The sequence below is a fragment of the Salvelinus fontinalis genome, unplaced genomic scaffold (genome assembly GCF_029448725.1).
Source record: "Salvelinus fontinalis isolate EN_2023a unplaced genomic scaffold, ASM2944872v1 scaffold_0158, whole genome shotgun sequence".
NCBI classification, from domain to species: Eukaryota; Metazoa; Chordata; class Actinopteri; order Salmoniformes; family Salmonidae; genus Salvelinus; species Salvelinus fontinalis.
The window spans coordinates 68,890-84,366 of record NW_026600367.1 but is presented as its reverse complement, the minus strand read 5'-3'; the positions used below and the strand labels follow the sequence as shown (position 1 = coordinate 84,366).

The 15,477-nt window shown below is 44.4% G+C and overlaps 1 protein-coding gene across 2 annotated transcripts in view; it reads left to right on the top strand.

Annotated features, from left to right (window-relative positions):
* The window catches only part of LOC129843752 (E3 ubiquitin-protein ligase MYLIP-like), a 31,166-nt gene extending 16,680 nt beyond the window's left edge, over positions 1 to 14,486 (top strand). The window contains exons 5-8 of one of the 2 annotated variants that reach the window (XR_008757878.1): positions 805 to 969; positions 1,550 to 1,946; positions 9,993 to 10,082; positions 10,484 to 10,562. Coding sequence is in view for 1 of the 2 variants with exons in the window: in XM_055912333.1 (XP_055768308.1) it covers positions 805 to 969; positions 1,550 to 1,946; positions 10,484 to 10,666 (745 nt within the window). In the remaining variant the exon portion in view is untranslated. Of the gene's footprint in view, positions 1 to 804; positions 970 to 1,549; positions 1,947 to 9,992; positions 10,083 to 10,483 lie in introns of both variants that reach the window. The other variant, XM_055912333.1, reaches the window with a different exon arrangement.
* Positions 14,487 to 15,477: the final 991 nt, after the last annotated feature.

Sequence of the window (15,477 nt, the reverse complement as noted above, 5' to 3'; positions counted from 1 at the left end):
GGTATATTCACTACACTAACCTGACTTCACCCCCACCAACAGGTATATTCATTAAACTAACCTGACTTCACCCCCACCAACAGGTATATTCACTACACTAACCTGACATCACCCCCACCAACAGGTATATTCACTACACTAACCTGACATCACCCCCACCAACAGGTATATTCACTACACTAACCTGACTTCACCCCCACCAACAGGTATATTCACTACACTAACCTGACATCACCCCCACCAACAGGTATATTCACTACACTAACCTGACTTCACCCCCACCAACAGGTATATTCACTAAACTAACCTGACTTCACCCCCACCAACAGGTATATTCACTACACTAACCTGACATCACCCCCACCAACAGGTATATTCACTACACTAACCTGACATCACCCCCACCAACAGGTATATTCACTACACTGACCTGACTTCACCCCCACCAACAGGTATATTCACTAAACTAACCTGACTTCACCCCCACCAACAGGTATATTCACTACACTAACCTGACAGTGCTGTATGCAAAACATGTTATTCGTTGATGCACTGAAAAAAACTAAAGTTGAGGTCGGCTGCCTGTCGTTTTCTACTGTGCAGTTTTTGTATACAGATGTAGAAAATATAACACTGACCGGTTATACAAACTCAAGGCAGCATGCTTCTGTTAGCGTAGACACCGTTAATATGTGATTATGTACTTCTATCTACAGGTCTAGACACACAAGGCAATGCTCTCCTGTTGGACATTTGATATGAAGTTATATAGAGCCTACAATGACTCTCTGTCCTCTGTTCTAGGATCATTTATCCCATCATCCAGATGGCCACCCAGTCAGGGAAGAATGTGTACATGACCATCACTAAGGACAGTGGTGAGGATGTGGTCCTGCTGTTTAAGATGACAAGCACCAGAGCTGCCAGCGGCCTGTACCGGGCCATCACAGAGACCCACGCCTTCTACAGGTTAGCAACCATGTAGCATGGTTTACATACTAACAACATGCCTTCTACAGGTCAGCAACGATGTAGCATGGTTTACATACTAACAGCATGCCTTCTACAGGTCAGCAACCATGTAGCATGGTTTACATACTAACAACATGCCTTCTACAGGTCAGCAACCATGTAGCATGGTTTACATACTAACAGCATGCCTTCTACAGGTCAGCAACCATGTAGCATGGTTTACATACTAACAACATGGCTTCTACAGGTCAGCAACCATGTAGCATGGCTTACATACTAACAACATGCCTTCTACAGGTCAGCAACCACCAACCATGTAGCATGGCTTACACACCAACAACATGCTCACACAGGGTGACATTTCCCTCTTGTAAACACATCTCTGCTGTGAGCCAATGTACAGTAAGAAATTATAGTATGCAGCGCAATATATGTTGTACATTTTCTGACAATTTCCATGAGTTTAGTTTAGTTTTAGTGTACATGTGGAGTCATTCCAGTTTCACAGTGTAATAACATTTTATAATATTGATTTGAGTGTTTTTGGTAAATAACTGTGATCTTACTGGTCCTTCAGGTGTGACACGGTGACGAATGACGTGATGATGCAGTACAGCCGTGACTTCAAGGGTCACCTGGCGTCTCTCTTCCTCAACGAGAACATCGACCTGGGCAAAAAGTATGTCTTCGACATCCGACGCACCTCCAAGGAGGTCTACGACCACTGCCGCAGGGCGCTCTACAACGCCGGCATGGGAGGGGACTGTGTGTCCGGCCAGCAGAGCCCGGCGCAGTCCCCTGGGGTGGGGGAAGGAGGCTGTGAGGGATGCCAGAGGGGCCGGGTTCTGGAGGAGAAGCTGCAGCAGCTCCAGGATGCTCTGCTGTGTATGCTGTGCTGTGAAGAGGAGATGGACGCTGCCTTCTGCCCCTGTGGACACATGGTGTGCTGCCACAACTGTGCCGTCCAGCTAGAGGTAACCATAACGCCATGGTTTAAAATAAGTATATATACATATTCACTCACTCACTCACTACTGGTCAAAAGCTTTGGAACACTTACTCATTCAAGGGTTTTTCTTTATTTTTACTATTTTCTACATTTCTACTTAAGAGTGAAACCATCAAAACTATGAAATAACACATATGGAATCATGGAGTAACCAGAAAGAAGTATTAAACTAATCAAAATATTTTATATTTGAGATTCTTCAAATAGCCACCCTATGCCTTGATGACAGCTTTGCACACTCTTGGTATTCTTTCAACCAGCTTAACCTGGAATGCTTTCCCAACAGTCTTGAAGCAGTTCCCACACATGCTGAGCACTTGTAGGCTGCTTTCTTTCACTCTGCGGTCTGACTCATCCCAAACTATCTCAATTTGTTTGAGGTCGTGTGATTGTGGAGGCCAGATAAACTGATGCAGCACTCCATCACTCTCCTTCTTGGTAAAATAGCTAACCACAATCCCGGGTGACCACTCCTGGCTAGCGTTTCCATCCCGGAGCAAGCACCAATTAGCCTGAAGCTAGCCCGGCTAGGGCTCCTGTGCTACTACTGAAGCCCACTCCTGGGCTACAATATCCGGACCCCTTTACTGCCGGTACGGAGCACGGAACCCCGCCGATCCTCTACGACTGGAATATCGACATAATCTGCCCGAGGACTCCAACAGGCCCCTCATGCGTGACGCCCGCTGAAGGCCCATTCTGCTAACCTACTAGGCCTGTTAGCTACCTAGAGCTACCTGGAACCCTACTAATTCCACGACTGGTCTATCGACGTCACCGCACGAAGAGGCAAAAACAGACTCCCCCCCCCCCCCCCCCCCCATCGCGACGTCCCCCAAAGGCTAACTTGCCTGCCCCGGTCTGCTAACTGCTATCTTATCTTGCAGCTAGCGCAGCCAGGAAGCTAGCACCAGTTAGCAAACACAATTCTACAATTCACAACCTCTCTTTCGCCATCGCTATCCGGCTTGGATTCTCTGTCGACACGACCACGTCTGGTCTGCAGACGTGCCCTCAACCGGTGCCCTCAACCGGCCTCCGTCTGAGCAGACCCCCTCCGTCTGAGCAGACCACCCCCCGGGCTACTAACTTTAAACGCGTGCTAGCTTAGTGGAGGCCTCACTGCTCCATCTACGGCTGCCCCCTGGACACTATGATCACTTGGCTACATAGCTGATGCCTACTTGACTGTCCATTAATTCATGGTACTCCATTCTGTTCATTTGTGTTTTATCTGTCGGCTCTGTGCCTTAACTCAGGATCTGTGTGTAGTTAATCCGACCCTCTCTGCCCAGTCGTCGCCATTTTTACCTTCTGTTGCTGTATTAGCTGACTAGCTGCTGTTATCTCACCTGTTGTTTTAGCTAGCTCTCCCAATCATGACCTGCAATCACTTTATGCCTTATTGTATATCTCTCTCAAATATCAATATGCCTTGCATACTGTTGTTCAGGCTAGTTATCATTGTTTTGGTTTGCAATGGACCCCGTAGTTCCACTCTCCGTACCTTTGATACCTCCTTTGTCCCACCCCCCACACATGCGGTGACCTCACCCATTGAGACCAGCATGTCCAGAGATACAACCTCTCTTATCATCACCCAGTGCCTGGGCTTGCCTCCGCTGTACCCGTGCCCCACCATGCCCTGGTCTGCACATTATGCCCAGAATCTATTCTACCACGCCCAAAAATCTGCTCCTTTTATTCCTTGTCCCCAACGCTCTAGGCGACCAGTTTCGATAGCCTTTAGCCGCACCCTCATTCTACTACTCCTCTGTTCCTCGGGTGATGTGGAGGTAAACCCAGGCCCTGCATGTCCCCAGTCACCCCCATTTGTTGACTTCTGTGATCGAAAAAGCCTTGGCCTCTTACATGTCAACATCAGAAGCCTCCTCCCTAAGTTTGCCTTACTCACCGCTTTAGCACACTCTGCCAACCCTGATGTCCTTGCCGTGTCTGAATCCTGGCTTAGGAAGGCCACCAAAAACTCTGAGATTTCCATACCCAACTATAACACTTTCCGTCAAGATAGAACTGCCAAAGGGGGAGGAGTTGCAATCTACTGCAGAGATAGCCTGCAAAGTTCTGTCATACTTTCCAAGTCTATGCCCAAACAGTTCGAACTTCTAATTTTAAAAATGAATCTCTCCAGAAATAAGTCTCCCACTGTTGCCGCCTGCTACCGACCCCCCTCAGCTCCCAGCTGTGCCCTGGACACCATCTGTGAATTGATCGCTCCCCATCTAGCTTCAGAGTTTGTTCTGTTAGGTGACCTAAACTGGGATATGCTTAACACCCCGGCAGTCCTACAATCTAAGCTTGATGCCCTCAATCTCACACAAATCATCAAGGAACCCACCAGGTACAACCCTAAATCCGTAAACATGGGCACCCTAATAGACATTATCCTGACCAACTTGCCCTCCAAATACACCTCTGCTGTCTTCAATCAAGATCTCAGCGATCACTGCCTCATTGCCTGTATCCGCCACGGTCAAACGACCACCCCTCATCACTGTCAAACGCTCCCTAAAACACTTCTGCGAGCAGGCCTTTCTAATCGACCTGGCCCGGGTACCCTGGAAGGATATTGACCTCATCCCGTCAGTTGAGGATGCCTGGTCATTCTTTAAAAGTTACTTCCTCACCATATTAGACAAGCATGCTCCGTTCAAAAAATGCAGAACCAAGAACAGATATAGCCCTTGGTTCACTCCAGACCTGACTCCCCTCGACCAGCACAAAAACATCCTGTGGCGAACTGCAATAGCATCGAAGAGCCCCCGCGATATGCAACTGTTCAGGGAAGTCAGGAACCAATACACGCAGTCAGTCAGGAAAGCAAAGGCCAGCTTTTTCAAGCAGAAATTTGCATCCTGTAGCTCTAACTCCAAAAAGTTCTGGGATACTGTAAAGTCCATGGAAAACAAGAGCACCTCCTCCCAGCTGCCCACTGCACTGAGGCTAGATAACACGGTCACCACTGATAAGTCCGTGATAATCGAAAACTTCAACAAACATTTCTCAATGGCTGGCCATGCCTTCCACCTGGCGACTCCAACCTTGGCCAACAGCCCCGCCCCCCCGCTGCTACTCGCCCAAGCCTCCCCAGCTTCTCCTTTATATCCAGATAGCAGATGTTCTGAAAGAGCTGGAAAACCTGTACCCATACAAATCAGCTGGGCTTGACAATCTGGACCCCCTATTTCTGAAACTGTCCGCCGCCATTGTCGCACCCCCTATTACCAGCCTGTTCAACCTCTCCTTCGTATCATCTGAGATCCCCAAGGATTGGAAAGCTGCCGCTGTCATCCCCCTCTTCAAAGGGGGAGACACCCTGGACCCAAACTGTTACAGACCTATATCCATCCTGACCTGCCTAGCTAAGGTCTTCGAAAGCCAAGTCAACAAACAGATCACTGACCATCTCGAATCCCACCGTACCTTCTCCGCTGTGCAATCCGGTTTCCGAGCCGGTCACGGGTGCACCTCAGCCACGCTCAAGGTACTAAACGATATCATAACCGCCATCGATAAAAGACATTACTGTGCAGCCGTCTTCATCGACCTGGCCAAGGCTTTCGACTCTGTCAATCACCATATTCTTATCGGCAGACTCAATAGCCTCGGTTTTTCTAATGACTGCCTTGCCTGGTTCACCAACTACTTTGCAGACAGAGTTCAGTGTGTCAAATCGGAGGGCATGTTGTCCGGTCCTCTGGCAGTCTCTATGGGGGTACCACAGGGTTCAATTCTCGGGCCGACTCTTTTCTCTGTATACATCAATGATGTTGCTCTTGCTGCGGGCGATTCCCTGATCCACCTCTACGCAGACGACACCATTCTGTATACTTCCGACCCTTCCCTGGACACTGTGCTATCTAACCTCCAAACGAGCTTCAATGCCATACAACACTCCTTCCGTGGCCTCCAACTGCTCTTAAACGCTAGTAAAACCAAATGCATGCTTTTCAACCGTTCGCTGCCTGCACCCGCACGCCCGACTAGCATCACCACCCTGGACAGTTCCGACCTAGAATATGTGGACATCTATAAGTACCTAGGTGTCTGGCTAGACTGCAAACTCTCCTTCCAGACTCATATCAAACATCTCCAATCCAAAATCAAATCTAGAGTCGGCTTTCTATTCCGGAACAAAGCCTCCTTCACTCACGCCGCCAAACTTACCCTAGTAAAACTGACTATCCTACCGATCCTCGACTTCGGCGATGTCATCTACAAAATAGCTTCCAATACTCTACTCAGCAAACTGGATGCAGTTTATCACAGTGCCATCTGTTTTGTTACTAAAGCACCTTATACGACCCACCACTGCGACCTGTATGCTCTAGTCGGCTGGCCCTCGCTACATGTTCGTCGTCAGACCCACTGGCTCCAGGTCATCTACAAGGCTATGCTAGGTAAAGTGCCGCCTTATCTCAGTTCACTGGTCACGATGGCTACACCCACCCGTAGCACGCGCTCCAGCAGGTGTATCTCACTGATCATCCCTAAAGCCAAAACCTCATTTGGATGCCTTTCCTTCCAGTTCTCTGCTGCCTGCGACTGGAACGAATTGCAAAAATCTCTGAAGTTGGAGACTTTTATTTCCCTCAACAACTTTAAAAATCTGCTATCCGAGCAGCTAACCGATCGCTGCAGCTGTACATAGTCCATCTGTAAACTACCCACCCAATTTACCTAACTCACCCCCATACTGCTTTTATTTATTTACTTTTCTGCTCTTTTGCACACCAGTATCTCTTCTTGCACATGATCATCTGATGATTTATCACTCCAGTGTTAATCTGCTAAATTGTAATTATTCGATTTATTGCCTACCTCATGCCTTTTGCACACATTGTATATAGATTCTCTTTTTTCTACCATGTTATTGACTTGTTTATTGTTTACTCCATGTGTAACTCTGTGTTGTTGTCTGTTCACACTGCTATGCTTTATCTTGGCCAGGTCGCAGTTGCAAATGAGAACTTGTTCTCAACTAGCCTACCTGGTTAAATAAAGGTGAAATAAAAAAATAAAAAATAATAAAAATAGCCCTTACACAGCCTGGAGGTGTGTTGGGTCATTGTCCTGTTGAAAAACAAATGATAGTCCCACTAAGCGCAAACCAGATGGGAAGGCGTAACGCTGCAGAATGCTGTGGTAGCCATGCTGGTTAAGTGTGCCTTGAATTCTAAATACATCACCGACAGTGTCACCAGCAAAGCACCATCACACCACCTCCTCCATGCTTAATGGTGGGAACCACACATGCGGAGATCATCCGTTCACCTACTCTGCGTCTCACAAAGACACGGCGGTTGGAACCAAAAATCTCCAATTTGGACTCCAGACCAAAGGACAGATTTCCATCGGAAATCCATTGCTTGTCCATTGCTTGTGTTTCTTGGCCCAAGCAAGTTTTCTTCTTATTGGTGTCCTGTAGTAGTGGCTTCTTTGCAGCAATTCGACCATGAAGGCCTGATTCACACAGTCTCCTATGAACAGTTGATGTTGAGATGTGTCTGTTACTTGAACTCTGTAGCATTTATTTGGGCTGCAATTTCTGAGGCTGGTAACTAATGAAGTTATCCTCTGCAGCAGAGGTAACTCTGGGTCTTCCTTTCCTGTGGCGGTCCTCGTGAGAGCCAGTTCATCATAGCGCTTGATGGTTTTTACGACTGCACTTGAAGACCCTTTCAAATGTATTAAAATGTTCCGTATTGACTGACCTTCATGTCTTAACCTTTGTGTTGTCTTAATAAGGGTAGAAAATGACCCGCCACTATGTTTTTCAACTTGAAATTGGATGACTTTTCCTAGAGTGACCTCAAAATTAGAAAAAGTGAAACATCGCCTTTGTTCCTATTTCCATGAAAGCTGTACACCACCAGGGTACAAAGATTGTCTTAGGTTCATTTTTTGTGTGCTACTGATTGAACAGACAAAACTAAAACTTTATTGTGCATGAGCAGCATCTCCCCTCCATGACCCCTCCACGACCCCACACATGACTCAAGTTCACAGACAAAATTAAAACAATTTCAGACAAAAGAAACATTTCTTGAAAGCATTGTTTACTAATGGGGAATGCAGTCAGAGGCTATAAAGGTGCTGCACATGACAGCCCCCCCAGTTCTCTCTTTGCTGAAGCCATGAGTGCACGTTTCAGTGACCAACAGGTCATGGATCAGATTTTTTCAGATGTCCAGGAGGAACAAGATAACAATGATTTAGAAGAGGTGGTATCTGAAGAAGAAGATGGGGAAGAATACAACCCAGAGCACGATGCATCATCTGCAGATGAAGAAGAAATCCCCCAAGCTGAAAGAGACATTTTTGTCAAAGAAGAGCAAAATAACATGGTCCTTGTCACCCTATGACAACCAGGGCAGGATGGCAGCACAAAATGTCATAAGGATGACCCCAGGGCCCACAAGACATGCAGTTGCCCATGCCCAGGACATCGCCTCAACATTCTACATGTTCATCACACCAGCCATCAAAAAAATCATCCTGGAGATGACACATTTGGAGGATTTCCGTAAATATGGAGACAACTGGAAAAGGATGGATGAGATTGACCTGCGTGCCTACATAGGGCTGCTTGTCTTAGCGGGTGTGTATAGGTCCCGAGGCGAGGCTACATGTAGTCTCTGGGATGCAGAGAGTGGAAGGGCGATTAAAACAAATGTTATTATTATATATTTTTTTTAAATATATATATATATTTTCGTGCCACGATGCCACTGAAAGTCTTTCACACTTTCTCAAGAATGCTACAATTTGATAACTGTGAGTCAAGACCTGCAAGACGTGTGCGAGGAAAATGCACTTGTAACCCCACACATTCAAAGAAGGGAGTGCCTCCCCCGCACAGCATCCTTTGCAGTGCTTGTGGCAAGTTAAAGAGATGCCAATTCTGCCCCCCAAAGAAGGACTGTAAAACAAATACTATGTGTTGCACATGTGAGAAATACACCTGCAAAGTCCATGCACACACACTAGCATACTGTCCTACATGTGCTAATTAGAGGTGATTAATTTATGTTCTTCACCTTTTTGTTCTGTATCTATCTTATTTTATTCTTATTTATTGTTGTTTCTACACCTTGTTGGTGGGGGGCAATGGTTAAAAAAATGGGCGAAGACTAGTATTTTGTAGTTGAATTCTTCATTGTACAGTCCATAAGTATTTATCAAAAAATCCAGATATTCACAAAGTTTGTGATGAATGACAGGTTGTTTCTTCAAGCAAAACACATTTAGGGTTTAAAATTCAATTAAGCTGCTTTATTGTAGGGGTTTAGTGAAGGCGGGTCATTTTTGTACCCTTAGGACAAGGGGTGTATACAGAATGTTAAGATTACACAAGGGTTAAAGTAATGATGGACTGTCGTTTCTCTTTGCTTATTTGAGCTGTTCTTGCCATAATATGGACTTGGTCTTTTACCAAATAGGGCTATCTTCTGTATACCACCCCTACCTTGCCACAACACAACTGAGTGGCTCAAATGCATTATGAAGGAAAGAAATTCCACAAATTAACTTTTAAGAAGGCACACCTGTTAATTGAAATGCATTCCAGGTGACTACCTCATGAAGCTGGTTGAGAGAATACCAAGAGTGTGCAAAGCTGTCATCAATGCAAAGGGTGTATTTGAAGAATTTTTTATATTTGAAGAATCTCAAATATAAAATATATTTTTTCCAAAACACTTTTTTGGTTACTACGTGATTCCATATGTGTTATTTTATAGTTGTGATGTCTTCACTACTATTCTACAATGTAGAAAATAGTAAAAATAAAGATAAACCCTTGAATGAGTAGGTGTTCTAAAACTTTTGACCGGTTGTGTGTGTGTACAGTATATAATTGTTGATGTATTTTGTAGTCTGTATTGATAGATTACAGTGAAGAAGGGATTGAAATGGAGGAGAAGGACAGAATGGAATGTGACTCAGTTGGGGTTTGAACAGCAGCCTCCGTGGGTTTTATGTGTTCCAGGGGCAGCAGCACTAAACACTAGTCCCTGTTACACCATAACGCCGTGTTCTAGTATCTTCCACTGTGCTGAATGAACTTTGAAGCTCCAAGGTAAACTTTTAGAGAGGTCAGGGTGGTTGGCAGTTCATGAAAAGAGCTGGTACTGTTTTCCCCTTTTTTAAGCAAATTAAGTGAACTGTTTGGCGAGGAGGGGTACGGTAGACGGGAGGAATGTTTGCAGAATCGATAGTTACCCTTCTTCCCATGGTTTATTGGCTGTCCTGAACATTCTGTAGCCTGTAGGTCATAGGTTAAATGCCTGTAGGGCAGTACTGTCAGCTACTCTGTGGACACCGTTAATCCAAGATTATATAGACTAATTCATCCAGCTCTATAGGACTGTATCTTAACAATAGTCTGTTTTGATTCCGCACAAGTCACATGTATACAGTGTTTTAATGTTAGATTAGCATATTATATTCTAATCAAATCTTTTGATCTCTTCCCTTCAGGTGTGCCCGGTGTGTCGGTCAGAGGTGGACCATGTCCAGCACATATACCTGCCCACCTGTGCCAACCTGCTGTCCCTGGCAGTGAGCAGTGCTGCCCCCTTCAATATTCCCAGAGACCTGGCCACTCACCTCTGCTCCTCCAGAGAGTTCTACACCAGCACAGACAAGATCTGTCACACGTAGATTTACTACCAGTTAGGGTTGGAAAAGTTGGCTTAACATTTCCAGGTTTTCCTAAATGTTTTGGATTTCCTGTTTATTCCCTCCTACTTCCTATATATGACTGCATAGAGTAGTATTACTGTAGTAGTATACCAGTGGTATTACTGTGGCAGTATTCATGGGTTGCACCTCCATCACTTGGTCGTGTTGTTGCCATTGTTACCGATGTTCTAAAGACGCTGCAGCCATATTGATGCTCAAAAGTAAAACCGTGGCTATTGACTTTGTCGTCTAAATTACACTAAGGGCTTGGAGTACTATGACATTGCTGAAGGTAGGCACATATTTAGTAGGAAACAACTTTGCCATCATGTCGTCAAATTTACTTTAGACAGATAGCAATGTTGTCATTAGCTAGCAAGTTTCGTTCAAAATAGCTATCATTGCTAATGTTAGCTAGCTAAAATCTGGAGGTCTCCCCTCAGTCTTAGCTAGCTGGCTAACGTTATACTGCATCTAAAGTTAATCCGGCGACATCAAAATGATGAAAAAAGGTTTTCCTACTAATTATTTTCCGCCTTTAGAAAAGTCATCGTGTTTTCAAGCCACAGTAATAAACTTTAGACCGAATCTTCATCAGCCCCCAATGAGGATGCATTGAGTAGAATGTTCAGTTGGGCATCAGTCCTAAAACTAACCTTCAAAACAATATTGTGAAGCAACGTGCAAACCATAAATACCAGTAACGTAAACTCACCCCATTCCGTACAAATGTGCGCAACCGCAACATTCAAACGAGGCTACAAAGAAAACTAATGGGACTGTAGCGACTGTGTTGACTTCAAAATCTGGGGTATGAACTACGTTTCTATTCAAGCGTTGATCGACATAGTAATGGTTCTATAGTATTGGAGAAAAGTTTAAAAATGGACCCTCCGTTACATCGTGACGTGTCATGTCGTTACGTACAGCACGTATAAAGCAACTATTTCTGTCTTACAATCTCTCTCCACCAGGTGTAGCACTTCTCTCATCGTTTAAAAACAAGAAATGGACAGTGACGGGGGTAAGGGGGGATACCTAGTCATTTTTTGCGTCATCATTGCATACGATCATCATTCTCATCATTCCGCTGTTTACTTCTAAGATCACTTTAGCACCGCCCTAAAAACCCGATTAAAATTCGACACAAACCTTCAAGTAGGTATGTAATGACACATTATATAAACTCTTTATAGTGTTTTATTTACATTTTAGAGGCGATAAGGTGATAAGTTGGACAGATTGAGTGAAAAAAAGCAATTTTCCACACAATATCTCTCCTTCTCACTATCACGCATTAGTTTTGCTTCCCCACCCGCCATTTTTAAAAAGACACGACGGGGCTCATTGCCTGCTTGAATTATGCAGAAACGTGCAGCGTTTAGGTCATGTAATTGATTCTGTTGGAAAGGGGAGAAATTGTGCTCTACAATGGTATTGACATTACAGTTGATCTGGAAGTATTACGTTTTTAGGGCGCTAAAATAAGGGCAATTGTACGGACCACAGTGATGTACGAGTTTACGTGAGTTTACGTTAGTAGTGCTGTAGTAGTAGTATACCAGGGGTAGTTCTGTAGTAGTAGTAGTGCAGTAGTAGTATACCAGGGGTAGTGCTGCAGTAGGACTATACCAGGGGTACTATACCAGTAGTTGTATATCAGGGGTAGTGTTGTAGTAGTATACCAGTAGTAGTGCTGTAGTAGTATACCAGTAGTAGTGCTGCAGTAGTTGTATACCAGGGGTAGTGCTGTAGTAGTAGACCAGTAGTTGTATACCAGGGGTAGTATACCAGTAGTTGTATACCAGGGGTAGTGCTCTAGTAGTATACCAGTAGTAGTGCTGCAGTAGTTGTATAACATGGGTAGTGCTCTAGTAGTATACCAGTAGTAGTGCTGCAGTAGTTGTATACCAGGGGTAGTATACCAGTAGTTGTATACCAGGGGTAGTGCTGTAGTAGTAGACCAGTAGTAGTGCTGCAGTAGTTGTATACCAGGGGTAGTATACCAGTAGTTGTATACCAGTAGTTGTATACCAGTAGTTGTATACCAGGGGTAGTGCTGTAGTAGTAGACCAGTAGTAGTGCTGCAGTAGTTGTATACCAGGGGTAGTATACCAGTAGTTGTATACCAGTAGTTGTATACCAGTAGTTGTATACCAGGGGTAGTGCTCTAGTAGTATACCAGTAGTAGTGCTGCAGTAGTTGTATAACATGGGTAGTGCTCTAGTAGTATACCAGTAGTAGTGCTGCAGTAGTTGTATACCAGGGGTAGTATACCAGTAGTTGTATACCAGGGGTAGTGCTGTAGTAGTAGACCAGTAGTAGTGCTGCAGTAGTTGTATACCAGGGGTAGTATACCAGTAGTTGTATACCAGTAGTTGTATACCAGTAGTTGTATACCAGGGGTAGTGCTCTAGTAGTATACCAGTAGTAGTGCTGCAGTAGTTGTATACCAGGGGTAGTATACCAGTAGTGTAGTAGTACTGCAGTATTGGTGTAGTAGTAGTAGTGTGAGGTGCTATATGTCTGCATACAGTAGCATTCTGAACATTAATTTCTCTGGCAACATCTCTGGTGGACATTCCTGCAGTCAGCATGCCAATTGCACGCTCCCTCAACTTGAGACATCTGTGGCATTGTGTTGTGTGACAACTGCACATTTTAAAGCGATCTTTTATTGTCCCCAGTACAAGGTGCACCTGTGTAATGATTGTGCTGTTTAATCAGCTTCTTGATATGCCAGCTTCTTGATTATCTTGGCACAGGGGAAATGCTCACTAACAGGGATGTAAACAAATTTGTGCACAATTTGAGAGAAATAAGCTTTTTGTTCAATATATGTATACTTTACACTCCATTGTATTTTGATATCTTTATCTCTGCCATATACAAACGGTATATCAGCAAAATGTGATGTCTCTGACCATAGTGTTGAAATAGTCATTACATTAGACTAGAAGAGTGGACCAGACCAGTTAAATAGTCTTTCTTTAATTTTTTATCAGGGCCCATAGGGCTGTAATGAAGTAGTGCACTATATAGGGTGTCAGTTGGGATGGATGTTCCCACTGTCTTCCACAGATGAGTTACTCAATTTATCTTCTGACCTGCAGCGAGTTCAAAAAATGTACCATACCAGGCCTGTTACCAGTCTACAGAAGTCACATTATTGCTTCTCGTACCACCCGGCATCCCACTGCTGGCTTGCTCTGAATCTAAGCATGGTTTGTCCCTGGATGCTGCTGGAAGTGGTGTTGGAGGGTCAGTAGGAGGCACCCTTTCCTCTGCTCTAAAAAAAATATCCCAATGACCCAGGACAGTGTTTGGGGACATTGCCCTGTTTAGCGTGTCGTCTTTCGGATGGGACGTTAAACAGGTGTCCTGACTCTCTGTGGTCACTAAAGATCCCATGGCACTTATTGTTAGAGTAGGGGTGTTAACCCTGATGTCCTGGCTAAATTCCCAATCTGGCCCTCATACCATCATGGCCACCTAATCCCCCCCTCCTCTCCCCCGTAACTATTCCCCAGGTCGTTGCTGTAAATGAGAACATGTTCTCAGTCAACTTAACTGGTAAAATAAGGGTTAAATGAAATGGAGAATAATTCTTTACCAAAGGTCTTCATTTCTTTTTAAATAGCTATTTACACTATGTACCTGAACAATGGATTTCAATTTGTTGATCAAAGATTTCTTTAGTTAAGGTTCTGTTCTGTATTTAAAGCTATGTTTTAATGAGTTGAAATTAAACCAAGCTTTCATATTTATTTTCAAGTATTAATAAAATATTTTTTTTGTACTTAATGTTTCATTTGTGAGCATTTTCTATCAGTTGTGGACTAGTCTCAAGATGTCATAGAGATCCTAATGGCGTTGCGTTTGCACTGAGCAATGCTGTTACTGATAACCTAAAGACAGATATCTGAGTGACAACTTCCATCGATGATTAGGGGACACTGGGGGCAATTGTGAAAGTGTATTTTGCTCAGAGACCCCTTGAAGTAGGCCAGTTATGTTTTTATCATAAGGGAAAGAGGCGGATACCTAGTCAGTTGTACAACTGAATGCCTTCAACTGAAATGTGTCTTCCTCATTTAACCCTCTGAATCAGAGAGGTGCGGTGGGGGGCTGCCTTAATCAACATCCACGTCTTCGGCGCCCGGGGGGAACAGTGGGTTAACTGCCTTGCACTGGCTGCTTGGCTCATGCTCATTTAACACTGCGTTACTTTTGTCCCCAACCCAGCAGCCATGACAATGTGCCTAGCAAGAGACTATAAGAGTGCCATGTCAGTAACCATGTTTATGTCACATGGTGGAAAAGTGATGGGTTCTTTTGGATCTGGGTTGAGCAGGCTCAGTGGAGTTGAGACCAGAACATTTAATAGATATTTAATAGTCATGGTTCCATTAGGTTTGGAATGTGCTTTTCCTCTTTCTTGTTACAGTGACTGTTCTCTGGCTCAGGAACACATCTGAAACCATTGCAAGTTATTCAAACCACAAACAAACCCGAAAACACAAGAACCCAAAAGGGGACACAGGAAGTAACGTAGCCCTGGGGGCCAGATTTCTGGTTTTCATTTATTTAAATCCAAAGTATACAGTGCCATTCATTGTCAGGATAGAATGTACAATGAACCTATAGATGATGGTAGTCTGGGTTATCTTCATCACCTGCTGTATAGACTTGAGGAAATAGATGGTGAAAGGGAAGGCTTATGGCCAGGTTTAGGATTTTCAACAATTTGATCCAATTTGATGATTTTGAAAGATAACCAATTCAAAATG